The 21,652-nt window shown below is 30.4% G+C and overlaps 3 protein-coding genes across 3 annotated transcripts in view; 1 reads left to right on the top strand and 2 right to left on the bottom strand.

The window, feature by feature from the left end:
* The window catches only part of LOC101238818 (uncharacterized), a 28,204-nt gene extending 12,731 nt beyond the window's left edge, over nt 1-15,473 (bottom strand). The window contains exon 1 of the mRNA XM_065795626.1: nt 15,260-15,473. The gene's annotated coding sequence lies outside the window, so the exon portion shown is untranslated. The remainder of the gene's footprint in view (nt 1-15,259) is intronic.
* LOC136079230 (uncharacterized) lies at nt 1,982-4,426 on the bottom strand. Its single transcript, XM_065794953.1, has one exon. It carries the CDS (start codon nt 4,424-4,426, stop codon nt 1,982-1,984), a length of 2,445 nt encoding a protein of 814 aa, XP_065651025.1.
* LOC136079229 (uncharacterized) lies at nt 4,448-6,799 on the top strand. Its single transcript, XM_065794952.1, has 2 exons — nt 4,448-4,536; nt 5,140-6,799. The coding sequence occupies exons 1-2, from the start codon at nt 4,448-4,450 to the stop codon at nt 6,797-6,799; spliced, it is 1,749 nt and encodes a 582-aa protein (XP_065651024.1).
* Nucleotides 15,474-21,652: the final 6,179 nt, after the last annotated feature.

The following is a 21,652-nucleotide window of genomic DNA, read 5'->3' as shown; positions in this document are numbered from 1 at the left end:
AATTTTTTACTACTGTTTAATTAAATTTATATCATTTTTTTGTTAATAAAATAAACTATTTGCAATATAACATTAAATAAATTAATACTACTATTATTATGTCCAACCTGCTTTTTATACTTATATAATTATTATAAATAAAAACAAAAATTTAAAATTTTCTACTAATTAGTTTATCATCTCACACCTATTTAATTAATAATCCAGTATTACAATTTCATTTTCAGTAACTGTTTAAAGATAATAATATTAATTCGTTAATTTTAATCACACTACTATTATTTTGTCCATAACTGTATATATATATATTTTTTTTTTGACAGTTTGTTATTTTGATTGGTTATTTACCGAGTTATTTTGTAATAAATATATTGGTTTATTATAATCTTTGAAAGTCATTTTCTTGTTATACGTTAAAATATGGATAGAATTCAATAAATACGGCTGCGTATAAACTTTTTTTTTAAATATATATATACTTTTTAATAATATATAATTATTTCGATATTTCGCTGATCTATTGTGATCAGCGTCATCAGGTATAATAAATAAAATAGTTACAAAGAAATCGTTATAGTAAAAACAAACCGTTAAAAAGACAACACTAAAAAGCCAAAATATAACGGGTGGTTACTAAAAATCCGGACTAACTTTCATAGGCAATTACTCCCATAGTTTTTATGGTAGAGATTAAATAAAAATATCATTAAAAAGAGTTTTTAGTTATTTATTTATTTCAATTAAGTTCGTCTTCAACCAGTCTGTTTCTTCGGATTCGGCCAACTCTAACACGAGTTGACCCAAAAAGTGAAAATACAAGGTTAAGGTCAATTTTTTTCAGGCAAAGCTTTATTCTGGTTTGTAGTTGCTTCACGTCTTTTGCTTGCCAGTTACTCTCATACACTTTGCCTTTCAAAATAGCCCAAAAGTCTTCTATTGGACGACACTCCGGTACGGCTGGCGGATTGTCAACTTTTTTGATAAAATTGATGTTATGAGTCTCATAGCAGTTGGTCACGGTTTGGCATAATGCGATGACGCCAGGTCCGGCCAAAATATATAATTACCATCGGCATGATGAGCGTTGATGAACGGCACTAATCTTCTCTTTATACAATTAATTTCATAGATGGCTTTATTGACTGCAAGGCCGCTGGGGATAAAAAATGGCTTTGAAATACCTTTGTCAGAAGCGGCCAGCCAGACAAGCACCTTGGGCTCGAACTTGCGCTTTTTGCGATATTTAACACTTGGTGGAGTCTTGTCTCTGTTGCTAGAGTAGTAGGTGCTGTTTCCATTAATTGTTGAGTGTGACAGAGTAAAGTAAGACTCGTCGTCAAGGATGACCGATTTTCCTTTAAAATCACGATAAACACGATCAATGCCGGTTTTGATTCGCTCATTCTGGTTCTCTAGTCGATGAGGTATACCCTGTTTTTTATAACTTTTGATGTCAGTGTACTTGGCAAGAGTTTTAATGATATGTGAATGACTGCATCCATATTTTCGACCAGCTTGCCTCATCGAAACTCGGTCACTGTGATCAAATATGGTTTTCAGGCGCTTGATACCCTTTGGGGTTATGATTTTGGCCACACGACCACTTCCTTGCACTCTTTTGTACCCAGAATCATTCTCAACACGTTTGATTATATCATAGATAGTGCTTCTTGGAATTTTTTCAGCATTGAAGTGAGCTACTGTGAACTTTTTACCTTGCAATTTATTTTTCAAATAGAACTCGTAAATCCGTTTTCTTACCTCTTCTTGCTTGGCCATCATTATTTTCTTAACTATTATTAATTATCTAAAAACAAGTAAATTAACTTATAGAGAATTAAATAAGCTTTAAAATGGATATAAGCATGAAAAAAATAATTTAGTTTGTGGCATTTAAAATTCAGTTAAAGATAGTCCGGATTTTTAGTAACCACCCGTTAATACAAAAAATTTCTCAAATAACTGACGTCAGCAGATTTTATTAAAAAAATGGCCCCCAGGTTTTAGTTGTCACGTTATCACCGTCATCCCGATTGAGAACCACATCACCATTTCTCAACTCCTGTCGAACCCTAGCTTTGCTTATTTCGAGTGACTCTCTGATTTTCCGAGTTCGATATTCTGGGGCTACAGATAATGTTTTGGGGTGCAACCAATCAAACTTACCATGGCATGTTTTGGAATGTTCAGTTGCACCCGAACTGGACCATTTTTCTTTTAAGCTGTTTTTCTGGTGTTCAATACATCTCGATATCACCTTCTTTTTAGTTTCACCAATGTATATCGAACCGTATGAACATTTTAGCTGGTATACGCCAGGGTCTGTGTTTAGAGGTAGTTTAGTTTTTTTGTTGCAAAAAATATTTTTTAAATTGGGAGTTGATGTGAAAATAACCTTTATGTTTTGTTTTCGAAATTCTTTACGAAGTTTTGGACCAACAATTGGTATCCAGGGTAGTTTTATAAAGGGTTGGGTATCTAATGGTTGACATGTGGTGTTTTTTGAACCGTTTTTTAAATAGTCTATAGTAATATTATTTAGAATGTTCTTGTCGTGGCCATTTTCAACAAATATGTCTATTAGAAAATCAATTTCTTTTTGAAGGTGTTTTTGAGAGCAAATTCTTTTTGCACGACATAAAAATCCTTTGAAAACGCCAATAATAATGTTAGAATTAATGTTCGAGTTAGGTTTAAGTTGAACATTTGTAATAGCTTCTTTTCGATGTATTTGAAATTCATAAGCTCCAGAGCCTGTGTTTGTAATATTAATATCTAGGAAATTGAGTTGTTTGAGGTCGTTTTCAAGTTCCACTGTGTATTTTATGGCAGGATGTTGTTCATTATGGATGTTCAGGAACATTTGTTGTTGTTTTATTGAAGCGAAGCAAACGTGACAATCATCTACATATCTCTTGTAAGTTTTTGATTCGGATGTATAAACAATTGCTATGTTAAGGGCTTTTCTTTCTATATTTTGTAAAAACGCTTCCGCCATAACAACCATTAAAGATAAACCTATAGGACCTGAATTAGGTATTACTCGGATATTGTTTTCATATAAAAAATAGCATATACTTAATGAAAGTTCAATTAATTGGTGAATGTCTGCAAGAGTAAGTTTAGTTCGAGTTTTTAAGTCATCAATGTCAGCGTTCAATATATCAATAATAACCGGAATTGCTTCGTCAATGGGTATGGATGGATATAAATTGACTATATCAAATGAAACTTGAACTTCGTTAGAATCTATTATCCATTGCTTAGCTTCATTTACAAAACTATTAGAATTCATAAGTCTACTTTTTTTTTTGTTCAGAGTCGGTTGAATAATTTTAACAAAATAATCAGATGTTCCATAAGGTGGTGTGTTAATTGTTGATACAACGGGGCGCATTGGGTGATCTTTTACTGGTTTGTGAGCTTTAATCATTCCGTAAATCCTTGGTGAGTTACAATCTGATGGATACATTTTAAAGTATGTATTTGTGTCTAGCTTACCTTCTTTTCTTAATTTGCACAATTGTCTTTGAAATTTAGTAGTCAATGTGGATGTTGGATCATAATCAATAATTTTGCTATTTTTTATTTGTTTTTCTAATTTGAGAGATGCATCTTTTTGGTTTAATAATGCGAAACCTGTGCCTTTATCGAAAGGGTATATCTTAATATTAGAATTGTTTTTTAATTTGTTTATGGAAAGACGTTGTTGCTTAGTTATATTATCTTTTAATTTTAATTTTAGTGAATTTGTTAAAATTTTTGAACAGTTTTGTTGTAGAGTTTCTGCCTGTGTTGGTTTTTTAAGTTTTTCAAGTTGTAAAGCGCAAGTTTCGATATTAGTTATAATATCCATATAAGGAATTTTTTTCTGCAGTGGTACAAAATTTGGACCTAAATTGAGTAGCTCAGTTGCTGATTTATCCAGAGTAACATTAGTTAAATTGAGTATAGCAGGTTTAATAACTTGATTGGGAGGATCAAAAGTATTTTTTATAATCGGTGTAATTTGTAATTTATAATATTTTTCTTTCATTTCCGTTTTTTTCTTATTATAATGGTAATTTTTTGATTTGTTGGTTATACTTTTAATTAACTCATAATCGTGTAATCTTACTTTTGTCTGAAGAAATATATTTAATTTATTAATTAATTTCTTACTTGAATATAATCTGTGTTTGGCTTCGTTACGAGCATGAATTAGTAGTTTTTTACTGTATTCCTTCATTATGTTTTTTGCTTTTTTAGTATGGATTGGAGTTTTTATTTTAAACGATTTTGGAGTTATGTTATTGGATAAGCATTTTTGAAGAAAAACGAGTTGATTTTTTGAGTTCGCATTTCGTATCTTCAAATCTTGTAACTTTTTGGTATCATCGTATTTCTTTTTGCCGTAAAAAGTAGTAATATAATCTTTGAAAGTCATTTTCTTGTTATACGTTAAAATATGGGTAGAATTCAATATTCAGAATTTTTAATAAAATCTGCTGACGTCAGTTATTTGAGAAATTTTTTGTATTATATTTTGGCTTTTTAGTATTATCTTTTTAACGGTTTGTTTTTACTATAACGATTTCTTTGTAACTATTTTATTTATTATACCTGATGACGCTGATCACGATAGATCAGCGAAATATCGAAATAATTATATATTATTAAAAAAAATATATATATTTTAAAAAAAAGTTTATACGCAGCCGTATTTATTGAATTCTACCCATTGGTTTATTATGTATAATTTTTTGTTCGTTAATATTTCTCTGTAAAGGCTTCAATTTTTTAATATTTATTTCAGAGTTTTTTTATTATTGTAAAATAATCTTTTGAAAATGTAAATAAATTTTACGAAACATGTCAAGAATAAAAAACATCGTGTTATTTTTAAAAATAATTACTTATTTTATGCTATTACGACGTTCAACAAATATATTTCACGATTTAGCCAACTCTTCACAAGCAGGTTTAACTTTGCATTTTTTACGAAAACTTGAAAAACTTCATATTAAAAGCAACAAAGCTTAGACATAAACTTTTTAAAAAATTGCAAACTATTCAAAGTCTATCCAAAATATCTTGGTTTCAACATACCATATGCAAACTATAATGATATAATCTTGTTTAAAAACGATTGCTTAAAAGTGCTTTACATAAAAGAATAAATGAAAAGAAATTACTGGACAAAGAGTTAGAAAATTTAAAATCTCGAGTAAGAAAAAACTGTTCAACTTTGCAATGGAATCTTTTAACTACGGTAATCAAAAGCAATATAAAAAAGAAAGAGCTTTCAATCATTAAAACTCACGAAAAGAAATTATGTTCCCTCACAAAATCAGCAGTTCTTCCTTTTAAACATCAAAATATTATTCAAAATCTATCCTCATATACATTACAACATGATGAACTCGATTTACTAAACAATGGTCTTGGTTTCGCTTTGCCACAAGCGTTTATAAAAAAGACGGATGTATTCGCTCAATTTGATTGTATTTCGCAATTTCTTAATAATCAACTAAAAAACAACGATTCAAAACCTCAACTTAAAAGTGAACTTTCCCATTTGGCTAACAACTACGTATACAAATACACTCCATCTGAAAATTGTCTAAGAAAACATAAAATATTAAAAAGACTTCGGAATAATGAGAACATTGTTATTACACGACCAGACAAAGGAAATGGTATAATTGTTTTTAATAAAGTTGATTATATAAATTCATTACATAATATTATAAGTAATAAGACTAAGTTTAAAGAATTAAAAGAGGATCCAACTATAAAAAGAGAAATATCTTTACAAGGGTATCTTAGAAAACTTTATAAGCTTAAATGTTTTGAAAAAGACATTTACACTAAAATCTATCCTGTAGGATCTCAACCTGCAAGAATTTACGCGTTACCTAAGATGCACAAAGTTAATAAAGATAGTTTTCTTCCAACATTTCGACCTATCATCTCAACAATCGGAACATATAACTACAACCTTGCCAAACATCTCTCTCATTTATTGTCTCCATATATACCTAAACAATTTTGCACTTTAGACTCATTTTCTTTTGTTGAAGAATTAAAAAAAATTAATGTAACTAATAAATTTATCGTTTCATATGATGTTGAAAGTTTGTTCATGAATATTCCTCTTAAAGAAATCATCAACATTGCAACTGGTTTATTTTTTAAAGATAAAACTAACTCAAAACGCTTTTCAAAAATTCACTTTAAAAAATTACTTCAGATTTCCACATCCAGTTCACATTTTCTATTTGGCGGAAAATATTACGATCAAACAGATAGTGTTGCTATGGGTTCTCCTTTAGCGCCCATCTTAGCTAATATTTTCGTCGGATATCATCTACAAACATGGGTCAATAACTGCTCCTTTACAGCACCATTTTTTTATAAACGCTATGTGGATGACATAATTGCTATTTTTAATTCTGAATACGAAGCTCAAGAATTTTTCAAACGCCTCAATAAACAACATAAAAATCTGAAATTTACTATGGAAAAAGAACAAGATAACCAGATTGCATTTTTAGATGTACTTATTAAAAAATCCAATTCGTTTTCGACTTCAGTTTATTACAAAAAAACGTATACAGGTCTTTTACAAAAATTTTTTAGTTTTATTCCCTCTTGCTACAAATTTGGACTTAATCGTTGTTTGATTGATCGTACATTTCAAATTAATAATTCTTGGTTTGGTTTTGATAAAGATATTAAGAATCTATCATTAGTTTTACAAAATAATAAATTTCCACAAAAAATTATTGGCTATGAAATTAAATCCTATATTGGTTAGAAAATGAACCCATCTGTGTCTAACATTGTTAATAGCTTAAATATAAGATACTTTACTTACATTGGAATGTACTCTAATTACACTAAAAGGAAAATTTCAAAAATTGTTCATAAATATTGCAAGGATGTTCTAATAAAATTAATTTTCACTACTAATAAAATACAAGATTGTTTTTGCTTAAAAGAGTCACTTCCTAAACTGCATAAATCTCATGTTGTCTATAAATTTTCTTGCGCTGGCTGTAATGCCAGTTATATTGGAGAAACCTCCAGACACTTGGCAACTAGAATAAATGAGCACCTTAAAAGTGATAAACAATCTCATATATTTAAACACTTAAATTTATCTCTTAATTGCAAAAATTTGGCTAACTGTGATTCTTTTGAGAATTTGGATAATGCCTCAACCAAACACAATTTAAAGATAAAAGAAGCCCTCCACATTAAATGGGAAAGTACCTCACTTAATAAACAAACTTTACATTATACTATAGACTTATCTATTTAATTTTACTGTCAGTTTATTTATATATATATATATATATATATATATTTTTTTTTTGACAGTTGGTTACTTTGATTGGTTATTTACCGAGTTATTTTGTAATAAATATATTGGTTTATTATGTATAATTTTTTGTCCGTTAATATTTCTCTGTAAAGACTTCTATTTTTTAATATTTATTTCAGAGTTTTTTATTATTGTAAAATAATCTTTTGAAAATGTAAATAAATTTTACGAAACATCTCAAGAATAAAAAACATCGTGTTATTTTTAAAAATAATTATATATATATATATATATATATATATATATATATATATATATATATATATATATATATATATATATATATATATATATATATATATATATATATATATATTATTTATGGGCGCTGGTGCGGTGCACCGACTGCACCCCCCTCTCATACGGCCTGTACCTAGGACTTAATAATAACAGTAGCCAAACGTAGTTTGGTTACTGTTACGCTAATGCTTAAAAAATGCACAATATTTATTTTAACCCAAAAAGCAATTATATTCTAACACAATGTTAACATGATTCCAACTAGAACACTTTGTTGGCCTAACAATAACAAATGAACTTTTGAAAGAAAATAAAGATCAGGAAAAGTTGGTTTTTGTTTAATTTAGCATGCATATAGCTAGAAAGTTCTATAAGTATGAACTGTTTTAAAGCAAAGACATGGACATGTAAAATTAGGCTTTTACTAAAAAGTTTAGTTAAAACTCAATCCATAAAAAACATAATTAACAGATATCTGGTTTAAAACTTACCTGATTCTCCCTCAAGATCTCTGTTTTAGGATAATCAGTTTACCGCCATTATTGTCTAATTGCTAAAGATTAATTACCAAATTAAATACCAACTTTCTCTAGAAGTTGTTGTACAGTCATAAATATGTACCGCTAGGTTCTTTGAGTTTTTTGAACTACTCCTTTAAAGGATAAGGATAAATGTTCCAAGCAAGATATATTGATGTATTTGTAGATAAGAAAAACCTTGACCTTGAAACTCCACGATACAAATAGGGAAGAGATTTTTTGTAGTAACTTTTGTGAAACTTTTGAAAAGAAAATTTTAGTAGAAATTTTTTTTAGCATACATTTTTTTAGCATGTTTCTAATATCTTAAAGCTTTTAAAAATTAAAATTAACCGAAGAGAAAATGGCATCTCGATTTGGTCACATTTGCCAAAAGGGCTATAAAAGTTAAGAATTCTCAAAAATCATTATTGAAGGAAATTAACATTTTTAACATCTTTTATTTCTGGATGACATTATAAGACACAGACTATCTGTTTATAAAATAAGTTTAGAAATGAATGCTTTTGTCTTTTGAGAGCAATATCATTAGGTTCATTATTAGACATTTTGATGTTTGATTCTATGATTGATGTTTGATTCTATGATTGATGTTTGATTCTATGATTGGTGTTTGGTTCTATAATTTATGTTTAATTCTTTGATTGATGCTTCATTCTAATTTGTGCAATGTTACAATGTGAGACACTGTGCTCCCCTGCAACCATCAGAATAAACTTTGGTTTGGTACAACTTTTTTTTAGCTGCTTATATTTATTTACCTTTAAAAAAGAAGTCATTAACTGCTAAGTATAAACATTTTTGGTTAACTTGCTTAAATTTTTAAAATGAAACTTTGAAAAATTGAATTTTCAAATATAAAATATCATAATAAGTTTCAATAAAAACGACCATTAATTAAAATTTATAGAAATGACTTATTTTGGATGTTTTTTTAAAGTTTGAGGAAATAGTCGCTTTAAGTTATCTTTATTAAATTCAAAACTTAAAAAATAGAGAGATGAACTCTCAAGAGAGAAATAATGATATCTTTAGTATTCCATATTTCACTTGAAAATAGTATTTAACAGTCTGTGTAAAATGGCAGAATGTTTAAATAAAATATGTGCATGCAGCTCGGAGATACTTGTTAAACAAACTTAGTTTTAAAAACCACAACTAGGATTGAAAAACATATTCAAAACAATGTATGGTGAGAATATGACGTGGAAAAAGAATGTTTTCCCTAATTTATATGCTCATCACAACAAACCTTTATGGTTTAAACAGAATAAAAATTAAAAAATTGTAAAGTGAATAGATAAAATATCACAGGTATTTATTGTTAATATCATAGGCATTAATCGTAAATGTATCAAATAATAGTGTAAAACGTACATAAACCTTTTGTAGATATATATCCTCATGAATAGATTATACTTTTAATGTTAGTCTAGTTAATGTTGCAACGCTACGAATTTTAACAAAAGTGTCTTCTCTGAGACGATTATATGTAGCACGTGACTATTAAATGTAGTACCAGTTGATTACTAAGTAATCAACTGGTACTAGCTCGAATGATTGTTTATTTTTAAAAAGCGGCTTCTCCTTCAAGGCCCTTATGTAGTGCAAGGAGGGCATCCCCACCATGTATCCCAGAAACGATGCATGATAGAGAAAAATTTCATTAAATAAACCACCAAGAAATGGCCTGTTTTACCCTATACAAACACCTCAGCCCTCAAAAGTGACCCAAAACAGCAATATAATTTTTTTTTTCAAAAGAGCATTTTTAAATTTTCCCGCCATTTTCAATCGCGATTTTTAGCGCGATTTTCCGCGAACTTCCAAATTGTAAACATTCAAGTCTGAATTCAATCCTAGTGTTTCCTAAGCATCTTCCAAGTGATGTTACCACCATTTTGGACTTCAGGCATTACTGCAACACCACTTCACTGCCTTTAGAACAACTCTTTCACCTTTTGGTCATTGGTAAGGAACTCTTTTGACAATCTGTTCTGTAGGCCCATCTGATTCACCTATTTTGTTCAGGTTGGACAGTTGCAAGTGATACCATCATCAATTTGGTCTTCTGACATCATTACAACACCATTCCACTGCGTTTGAAACAACTTTTTTACCATGTATTCATCGGTAAGTTACTGTTTTCACTGAATTCTTTTACAAGCTCAACTGATTCACCAATTTTGTTCAGATTTGTCATCATGCCACCAAAGAAGAATCCTGCATTGGGTAAGAGGTCACCAACTGCACGTCACATGGCTTCAGTTCGAGCTTCTCAAACTGAAGAAGAACATCAGAACCAACTACAAACCCAGCGTAACAGGAGAGCAGCTGAGACAGATGCACAAACGCAGGCTTGACTGCATTCCCAACAACTACGGCAGGCTGATCCACGAGCAGCTGAGACCGTGAACAACAGCAGGCCCGACTACTGTCCCACCGGATTCGAAATGCAAGTCAACAAACAGTAGAGGCCCCTTTGGCTATACAAATTCGTAGACAAACTGAACAAGTGCGTCTGGTTAACCGTCGTGCGGTTAACCAGACGCACTTGGACTTTCACTATCATCCACAAGCATTATTTGCTGAAAACCTGGTTTCGATTGGCAACATTGACAAACGTTGCACTTACTGTGATGCTATTCGATTTGAGAAGGAGCCAGCAGGGATTTGTTGTCAAAGCGGCAAGGTTCAGGTTCCAGATATACCACAACCGCCAGTTGAACTTAGCTCACTTTTAGATGGGTCCTCACCTATCTCTACAGAACTTCTGCGCCATATTCGCCTCTACAATAATTGCTTCTAAATGACATCTTTTGGGTGTTACCAACAAATTCGAGAGGAAGGATACATGCCAACATTCAAAGTTCAGGGCTAAGTGTACTATTTAATTGGTTCACTGTTGTCTCCTCAAAACAACAACCATCAAACAACAACTCCTGGGTTCCGAGTGGTTGAAGTGGATCCGCTTGAATCAGACACAACTTCGAGCAACTGAATACATCAACCTGGTAGATGCAGCTCGTGGTGATGCTCTGACTAATGTAACAAATATCGGTCAGCAGGTTATCCTGCCATCATCATTCATTGGTAGTCCTCGGCATATGCATGAATATGCTCAAGATGCAATGGCTTATGTGCGGACTTATGGACAACCATGCCTCTTCATCACCTTCACCTGAAATCCAGCATAGCCAGAAATAAAGACACTTCAGTATCCTGGTCAAGAAAGCATCACACGGCATGATTTGGTCGCTCGAGTCTTCAATCAGAAACTGATTCGGCTGATGGATATGATCACAAAATTGGGTTTTGGTGAGCCACAGTGCTGGTGCTACACTATAGAGTGGCAAAAACGTGGACTGCCCCATGCACACCTCCTGTTGTGACTGAAGGAGAAGATTCGACCGGACCAAATTGACTCGATAATCAGTGCTGAGATTCCCGACAAAGATGCCGATCCACAACTGTTTGCAACTGTCTGCAAGCAGTTGATTCATGTTCCATGTGGTCTAGGTTATCCAAATCCTGGGTGCATGAATGACAACAATTGGCGTGGGAAAAAGTATCCACGGCAATTCTTAATTCAAACGCAAACCGACAATGATGGCTATCCACTTTATTGTCAAAGACCTCCAGGACAAGAAAGACATAGCTTTACCAAGTCAGTTCGAGGTTATAAAGTCCAAAATGGTCAACAGGTTATTGGTATGGTGGATGCTCTAATTGACAATCTTTGGGTGGTTGCCCACTCACCACTTCTTTGCAAGATGCTTGATGCTCATACTAATGTGTAGAACTGCAGTTCTGTCTCAGCAATTAAGTACATTTGCAAGTATCTCTACAAAGGTTCCGATCAGGCAGTGTTTCGATAACACGAGGTCAGGCAGTCCAGGATGAGGTCCAACAATATCATCATGGTCGTTACATCAGTACAAATGAAGCAGTGTGGCGGATTCTTAGCTTCCCAATCCACAAACATTTCCCAACTGTTCAACATCTCTATGTTCACCTGAAGAATGGTCAGCGAGTTTATTTCCGGCAAGACAACATGACTCAACAGATTGAAGCTCCACCTATGACAACTTTGACTGCATTTTTTTAAATTTGCCAACATGACGAATTTGTACAGACTTCACTGTATGTTGAGGTGCCGAAATACTACACATGGATTCCTGCAAAGAGATGGCTGCGTTGACGACAAGGTACAAGAGATCCAGAGCAAGATGTCTTGCTCTGAATCTCTTGTACCTAATGTCATGTCTCCAGCCATGACATTAGGTACAGGGTTTACACGGTTCACCCCAACTTCTCTGAGTGTTATCATTTGCGTCTACTCCTGTTCACAGTTCGAGGTCCAACATCCTTCAAGATGTTGAAGATAGTAGACGGAGTACTATGTCAGTCATAGCAAGAGGCATGTTTGCGGCGTGTGTTACTTAAAGATGACCAACACTGATTGTCTTGAAGAAGCGGTTGTTTGTCAATCACCATTCAAAGTTCGTGAATTCTTCGCCATCATTATTACATGCTGTTATCCATCTGAACCACAGGCCCTCTGGGATCAATACAAAAATTGGATGGCTGAGGATATCCTCTTCCAAGCACAAAGACAACTCAATGATCGCTCATTACAATATACACCGGCAATGTACAACCAGGCCTTAATTCTCTTGGAGGACAAAGTTTTGCAAAAGACTGGCTAGCATCTTCCAGTCCAACCACCACAACAACATGGCCCACAACAGCTCAGTCATAATTTCCTGCAAGAAACATATAACTTAGACAAGATGAGGCGATATGTGTCTGAAAATGAGCCAAAAGTCAACAATGTGGCAGAACAGCAAGCAGTTTACCAAGAACTGTTACAAAAAATTGATCAAGGCAATGGAGGTTTGTACTTTCTTGATGCACCTGGAGGAACTGGAAAGACAACTCTGATGAACCTGCTATTGGCCAGTCAGAAGTTATGGTGACATTGCACTTGCCACTGCTTCATCGGGTATATCAACTACACTGCTAAAAGGTGGTCAAACAGTGCACTTAACATTCATTTACCTCTTGATATGAATCTTGATGAGGCACCAGTGTGCAGAGTTAATGCCGAGTCTGCCTTGAGTGATTTTTTTCGACTGTTCAAGCTAATAATTTGAGATGAGGTAACAATAATGCACAAGCATGGTGTGGAAGCAGTACATGACACACTCAAGGATTGTTGGTGAAATGAAAGGGTTATGGGTAGAGTATTGTTTTTACTTGCTAGTGATTTTCGGCAAACACTGCCAATCATACCACGAGGAACGCCTGCTGATGCAATTCATGCATGTCTCAAAGCATCTTCTACATTATGGCCTGATGTAAAATGAAGGGTCCTTACCACAAAAATGCGAGCTCGAGTCTCGGGTGATCCTTCTGCACTGGAATTTTCTAGATTGGTATTAATGCTTGGTGAAGGCAGGGTACAACCTAATCAAGGTGGAAGAATTGGTTTTTCTGCTAATTTTAGCAACATGGTTACTCATTACTTGAGTTAAAGAACAAGGTTTTCCCAGACATTCTTAGAAAGTATGCTGAAGGTCCGAATTCGTACTATGCCTGGCTGTGTGAGAGAGCAATTTTGGCCCCAACAAACAGAGCTGTCAATGCAATTAATGCCAACATGATCAATGAGATTCCGGGGCAGGTGCATACTTACACCTCAGTTGACACCACAACTGACATGGACGATGCGGTAGAATATCCTGTAGAGTTTTTGAATTCCTTAGAACCAAGTGGCATGCCATCCCACAAACTTGAACTTAAAGTCGGCGCACCAATTATTCTTTTACGCAACTTGGATGTTCCAAAACTGTGCAATGGAACTCGACTTGACATAAAAAGTGCATGCCACATGTAATTGAAGCTACAATTCTAGCAGGTTGTGCTAAAGGTGAAGATGTCTTTATTCCAAGAACCCCACTCATTCACGATGACAAGAATTCTCCTCTGCACTTTAAGCGCCTGCAGTTTCCAGTCCGAATCTCTTTTGCAATGACAATCAAGGGTCATTCTTTGCAGGTTGTTTACGTCAACCTAGAAAAACCATGCTTTTCTCATGGTCAACTCTATGTGGCCTGTTCTAGAGTCGGATCACCTCAAAATCTCTACATACTTGCTCCAGAAAATAAAACAGTCAATGTCGTGTGTCAGAATGCCCTCCAGTAACAACAGACTGTACCTTTAGTATTTGGTAACTTTGTCAACCTTCATATGTTTCTGTTCAGAATAAATAAGAATTTCATTTACTTAAATTTAAACAACTTAATTTGGAAAAGATAAATTTGGTCAAGTTTAAGTGTGACAGAAACCCGCGCGAAGCGCAGGGTAATCCAGCTAGTTCCTCATAAAGCTTTACACCAAACAAAATACTAATAACTTTTGAATAACAATTACTGATACCAAAAAAATAATGATATGCACTTAAGTTATGCTAAGAAAATAACAAAAAATTATAATATAATAATATAAAGAACTGAAAATCTTTGTTATGCGATATTAACTTTTTTTTTTCAACGATATTAACTTATGGTGAGTAATGTTGGAAGTAATTACCAAAGCACAACAAACCTGGTCAGAGATGGAATTTTATTTACCTTAAATAAAACGCAATGAATTTTCTCATAGGCCTTTAATGCACGTGGATGGGTTTATAACAGCTTTTAAAAAGAATTCTTTAAAAAAAAACACTTAGTTCTTTAAAAATATTTTTGTTTAGCTTCACACTTTTGTCATTTGTGATCTAACGTTTTTTTTAAATTTAGAAATAGGGGATGGGGTCCTTAAAAAAACAAAACAGGAAGAGTAAAAAAAAAAAAAAAAACTAAAAAACTAATTAATATCTTCCCGTATATTAAGCACCTGAGGTAAATGTTATATAAAAACCTAACATTTTAAAATATAATGAACGAAAAATACATTATGCTACAACAAACACATTGAGTTTAGATATATTGATTGAGTTTATAATTAAATTGAATAAAAACACTTAGAAATATATAGAATTTTTTTTTTAACATAAAAACCTAAAAAATGAAAATATAATCAACAAAACTTTATAAAATAATTGTACCTCGTCTAACCAATCATAGAACAATCAAAAGTACTTTTGAATATGTTTTATTAAATAGCAGTTCAGTTTTTTAATATGGCGAGTTCCGCAAAATATCGGGAAAATAATTACGTTACAATAACAACAAACACTGCAAAACCTAATATTTTAAGCAGTTTCACTTCGCAATTAGCAATAAAATTATAATATAGTCATGGTTAATTAACCCTTAAGCATACGAAAAAACGTTATAAGTTTATAATTAATCTTTTAGGTCCTTTTATAATAACTAACTTTACGTCATTTCTTATAAACAAATCTTTTAGTTAGGTAATCTTATTTAAATAATCGTAAGCGCGTCTATGCTTTGTCTAAATCATAAATTAATTAAGTTATCATGAAAATTTAACTAAAATGGGAAGTTCAGCAAACTTGAATTGTTTAGACTTCTTATTTTATAAATCAAATAAGTTTTCTTCAGTGTTGCAGTTGAACGCCTGATTTTTCTAAGATCTAAAATTTATTTTTTTAAATAATCTATTATCGCTCAAAATTTATTACCACTAAAAGTTTTCGCCCTCCCTAAAATGAAGGAGTTGTAAATTTCACATAATTTTCAACACTATAAGATTATTAAATAAAATTAAAAACTTGTCGATAAATTTAATTCTAGTAAAATGTCCTATCGGACAATTTACTCCGCGGACAGTTTGCTCAGTGACAGTCTTATTGTTTTGCAAATTATATACTTCGGAATACTCAAGAAATGTATTTTAGCGTTATTTTAAAGTGTTTTAGTGATTTTAGTATTGGTTTAAATGTATTTTAGCTATGGCTTCAGACATTATTATGCACATTATTCTGCGGTCATAAAGAAAGCTTTAACACTTTTTATATTAAGCATAATATTATTATAATAAAAACAGTAATGTTATGCGTCATGGAACTCATATAAATAAAGTGTTTTTTTTTAGTGCACAAGGTCAATTTTTACTGGTAAAAAAGTTTCAAACATAAGAAAATAAGCTCACATCGACTTATCGCGAGGTTAAAGTTATCCTTCGCGAGGTTAGAGTTATTTTTATCTATCTCCACATTTTTAAGTTTTAAAATAAAACGATTTAAAAAATAAAAATTTTTGGAGACGGCATATAAAAAGATTTATATTACGTATGTTTTCTCCGCAACTTTTTTGATTATAACTTCGACTTCAATATAGTAGAAAAACATTATTTTGAGGTACATATCACAATTAATAACTCGAATTTTTCAAAAAAATGTAGATAGAACAAAATAATTCTAACCTCGCGATATTTAGAACTTAATAATTCCTGCGTAAATAGATTTTTGAATAACTTATATGTATAGATCTATTACATGCTGTGCACTCTGGATATATTTTGCATGTGTAGCGCAATTCATAGGTGGCTTATAGGTTAAAATACACTAAAAAATCAAAATAATATTTTTACGTTATTTTATTTGAAATTTATTCTAGATTTAGAAAATTTATACCTTTATATATACTTAAACTCAACATTAAGTAAAATTGATTTTTTAAGATAAAATCTTTTTAGCTTCTATAGGAACGCCCCTAGGGGTGTTGCTAAATTCAGTATATATGTACTATCAGTACCTAATTGTTTTTGCCACCTTTATTTTGATTTACTAATTATTTATTAATTATTTACAGAATTCTTTTTCTCGATCTTGTACAAAACATAAAGTTAAAAATTTGAAATTTTCGGGGTGTGCTCTTTAACAATTAATCGCGAAATGTAGCAGAACTACATAAAATTCATCACAATATTTAAGGTTTTGATAATATCTTTTAAAGTTTTGATATAAATTTTTTTATCAAAAAATATTGCTACAGTCTGTTTGTGTTGGTAAGATAAAAATATTCTGAAACTTTTGAGTTGATTGGATGTTTATTTTAGAAGTTGAATTTGAAGTTGAATTCGAATTTCAATTTGAATTAACAAATTATGCGTCAATTCATCAACCACGAAACTTCCGTACCGGTGGAGGTGTATGCATTTTTATTTATAAGTCAATTAATTTTATACCACCTAATGGCCTCAATGTGAATAAAAAAGATTGCTAGTCATTGTGTATTGAAATAATTAACCAAAATTCTAAAAACATAATTATTAATGTTATTTATAGAGAACCAGCGGGTAATTTAAAAAATTTTAAAGTTTCTTTACGTACTTTTTTAACAAAAGTTAATAAAAAACAAAAGCATGTTTACTTAGTCGGTGACCTGAATTTTAATCTTTTGAATCATGCGTCAAATAACAGTGTTAAATATTTTGTAAATACTCTTTTAAAAAATAACCTCATTCCAACAATAACTAAGCCAACAACAATCACAAAAAGTTCCACCACCCAACTAGATAACATAATTACTAATAATTTTTCTAATAGCTGCTTTAGTACAGGTATAATAAAGACTGATTTGACATACCATTTTCCCACATTTCTAATAATAATAAGCATAACCCCTGATAATATTTCCACAAAGCACATTATTTACAAGCGACAGATCAATGAAAACTCCCTACAACAATTTCACAACCTTCTAATTAACTTCGTTAATTGGGAGTTTGTTCTCCAATCACGTGATGTTAACAATGCTTATGAACTTTTCCTAGCGCAATTTTGTAAACAATACAATGAAGTGTTTCCTGTAAAAAAGTTTTATGTAAATTCAAAATCACTTCTATCGCCTTGGATAACAAAATGCTTATTAAAATCACCAAGAAAAAAACAAAACCTTTATGAAAAATTTCTTTAAAAAAAACATATTCTACCGAAGCAAAACATAAAAACCATAAAAATATATTTGAAAAAATCAAAAAAAGACTCTAAAAAAAAATATTATTCGAAATTGCTAGAAAATGGAAACAACAAACTTGGAAAGCTATTAAAGAAATAATCGGACAAAACAAATATAAAAATAACGCTCTGCCAAAAAAACTTTTAATTGACGGTGAATCAGGTGATCGGTGAAGCTATAGCTATTAGTGCTTTATCATAAATTGGATTCACCGGAATACTTTGTGCTAAGGAATACTTTGTGCTAAATTAGAGCTAACATTAATAAAGAAACTGGTAAATTCTTTATAAAGAATTTACCAGTTTCTTCATTAATGTTAGCTCTAATTTTGCACAAAGTATTCCTTTAACTTCTTCAACATTTGATTCTTACCTAACAAAAAGTCAAAGCTAGATATACGTGAATTGTGGACTGCATTACTTAGCTTAAAAAGTAACAAAAGTGCAGGATCGGATAAAGTTAGCGTTAATATATTAAAATTAGTCTATGATATAATTGAACCATCATTGTTTCATATCTTCAATCAGTCACTTAAATCAGGTAAAGTTCCGGATAATTTAAAAATTGCTAGAGTAACTCCAGTATTTGTCTGGAGATGAGTCAGAACCTTCTAATTACAGGCCTATATCTGTTTTTTCTTGTTTCTCGAAGTTGCTTGAACGTATAGTGTACAATAGGCTGTATAATCATTTAATTGAAAACAACATGTTATACAGTAAGCAATTTGGTTTCAAAAAACAACATTCAACAGATCACGCAATAGTAGAGTTAGTTAATCACTTATCTAATGCTTTTACTTAAGACTGTTTTACGTTACGAGTTTTCATTGATTTGTCGAAAGCTTTTGATACATTCCATTCTAATAAAAAAACTGAAATATTACGGAATAAAGGAGACAAACTTACTCTGGTTTAAAAATTACCTTTCAAACAGAAAACAATATGTACAATTTGAAAATTTAGAAATGACCAAAAAAACTGTAAATTGCGGAGTCTCACAGGGTTCTATACTTGGACCTTAACTTTTTTTACTATACATAAATGATTTGTCTTCAACATCAAACCTATTAAATTTTATTTTATTCGCAGATGACTCGAATGTTTTTTATTCTCACAAAAATATTGAAACACTTTTTAAAGTAGTAAATGAAGCATTAAATAAAGTAAATGAATGGTTTATATGCAACAAATTGTCTTTGAATATTCAAAAAACTAAATTTTCTCTTTTCCACAAACCAAACAAAACAAAAGAATTACCACTTATTCTTCCCAATCTTTTGATGAATAAAACTAACATCAAAAGGCAAATATCTGTAAATTTTTTAATTGTTTTAGCTTCATTAATCATAAAAGTTATTAACAAAAATGTGTTTTTACCTTATTATTTAGATAATAATTTTTTAAATTTTAATCTAATAAATTATCATAATTTTCATAATTTAGTTTTATTCTTTTATTCTAAATATTATATAAATTTTATGTTGATAAGCATTATTCTGTCAATAGGGATGATAGGGGTAATTGTTTTAACTATTACTCATAATTTTAACTTAAAGAAGCAAAAAATATTTATACAACACTTAAGAAACAATTCATGAAATTAAATTTATTTATTTATTTATTAGTTTTTTACTTAGTTCTGTTATTTTGTTTTTTTCAATTTTTCTCTCTTTTAAATCACCAGATAAGGAAAAAGTTTCTATTTATGAATGTGGGTTTAATCCTTTTCATTCAACTGGTCAACCATTTTCTATAAGATTTTTTCTAATTGCTATTTTGTTTTTAGTATTTGACTTAGAAATAATTTATTTATTCCCATGATCTGTAAATTCAAATTTAATAGATTATTATTCACAATTTGTTATTTATCTATTTATAATTGTATTAGTTATAGGACTAATTTATGAGTGATTAAGGGGGGGGGGGTTAGAATGAGAATAATGCTATTTGATTTCAATTTATTAGTAATAATTATGTTTTGTATTAGTATTATAGGAATAATTATTAATAGAAGCAATATAATATTAATTCTAGTTAGTATAGAAATCTTATTATTATCTATTTCAATGAATTTTATATTAAGTTCATTAACTAATTTTTCTCTGGAAGGACAAATAATAGCAATATACATAATAACTATTGCTGCTATTGAATCAGCTATTGGATTATCGATAATAGTGGCTTTTTATAAAATAAAAGGATCTATTTCTTTAAAATTATTAAATTTACTAAAAGGATAATGAAAGATATATATTTAATTATACTAGAAATTATAAAGTTTTTGATAATTATTGTTCCAGTTTTAATTTCTGTAGCTTATTTGACTTTAGCAGAAAGAAAAATTTTAGGTTATAGTCAAAATAGAAAAGGTCCTAATGTGGTAGGAATATATGGGTTATTACAACCCTTAGCTGATGGTGTAAAATTATTTTCAAAGGAGTTAATTATTCCTAATCATGTTAACATATTTCTTTATCTATTTTCTCCTATTTTAGCTTTAACTCTATCTTTACTTATTTGGGTAATAATTCCATTAGGGATAAATAACTTAATCTTTGATTTTAATTTGGGAGTGATGTTTATTTTTGCCATTTCTTCAATAAACATATATTCTATACTTTTATCTGGATGACAAGTAACTCTAAATACGCCTTTTTGGGTTCATTGAGGGCTGCTGCTCAAATGATAAGTTATGAAGTATGTATTAGCTTAGTTGTTTTCTCTTGTATTCTATGTGCTGGAACTTTAAATATTTATTCTTTGATAAACTCACAAAGTCAAAGCATTTCTTATATTTTCCCTTTATGACCTATAGCTATAATGTTTTTTATATGTTCATTAGCAGAAACTAACAGAGCTCCTTTTGATTTAACTGAGGGTGAATCAGAATTAGTTTCTGGTTATAATGTAGAATATTCTTCGATGTCTTTTGCTTTGTTCTTTTTGGCAGAATATTCTCATATAATATTTACTAGTGCTTTTTTTGTAATTTTATTTTTAGGGGATTGAAATAATTATTTCTTTATTAATAATTTTATTTTATTTTTAAAAATGATTGTATTTGTTTTTTTGTTTATTTGAGTTAGAACTTCCTTTCCTAGATTAAGATATGATCAGTTAATGGGTTTATTATGAAAATCTTATCTACCTTTGAGTCTATCATTTATTATTATTACTAATTCTTTATTATGAGCTTTTTGAGGTTTATCTAATAAGTGATGTATTTAATCTTTCTTTTATTAATTCCGTTTTTAAGCATAATAAACATTTTGTTAGTTCAAAGAAATAATAAAAATATTTTTAATATTTCTTTGTTTTGATCTTTAATATTGTTATTTTATTTTATACTATTTTTTATTTTAAATCATAAAATTTTAAATTTTCAATTTAATTTAAATTTCAGTTGATTACTAATAAATTCAATATTTATTAATTGAAATAATTTTATCCTTTCTGTTGATGGTTTGTCTATATTTTTTATAGGCTTAAGTATTTTATTAATTCCTATATGTATACTAATAAGCTTAAAATCTATAAAATATTTTAAAAAAGAATTTAATATATTGCTATTTG

This window comes from Hydra vulgaris, chromosome 04 (genome assembly GCF_038396675.1).
Source record: "Hydra vulgaris chromosome 04, alternate assembly HydraT2T_AEP".
Classification (NCBI taxonomy): Eukaryota; Metazoa; Cnidaria; class Hydrozoa; order Anthoathecata; family Hydridae; genus Hydra; species Hydra vulgaris.
The sequence above is the reverse complement of the archived record's forward strand: the minus strand, read 5'-3'. Positions and strand labels throughout refer to the sequence as shown.

Bases quoted from the DNA above. Each gene is read 5' to 3' on its own strand.
- LOC136079230 (XM_065794953.1), bottom strand. From the start codon at position 4,426: ATGACTTTCAAAGATTATATTACTACTTTTTACGGCAAAAAGAAATAC.
- LOC136079229 (XM_065794952.1), top strand. From the start codon at position 4,448: ATGGGTAGAATTCAATATTCAGAATTTTTAATAAAATCTGCTGACGTC. The intron at 4,537-5,139 runs GTATTATCTTTT...ATTGCTTAAAAG, and splicing joins TATTATATTTTGGCTTTTTA to TGCTTTACATAAAAGAATAA.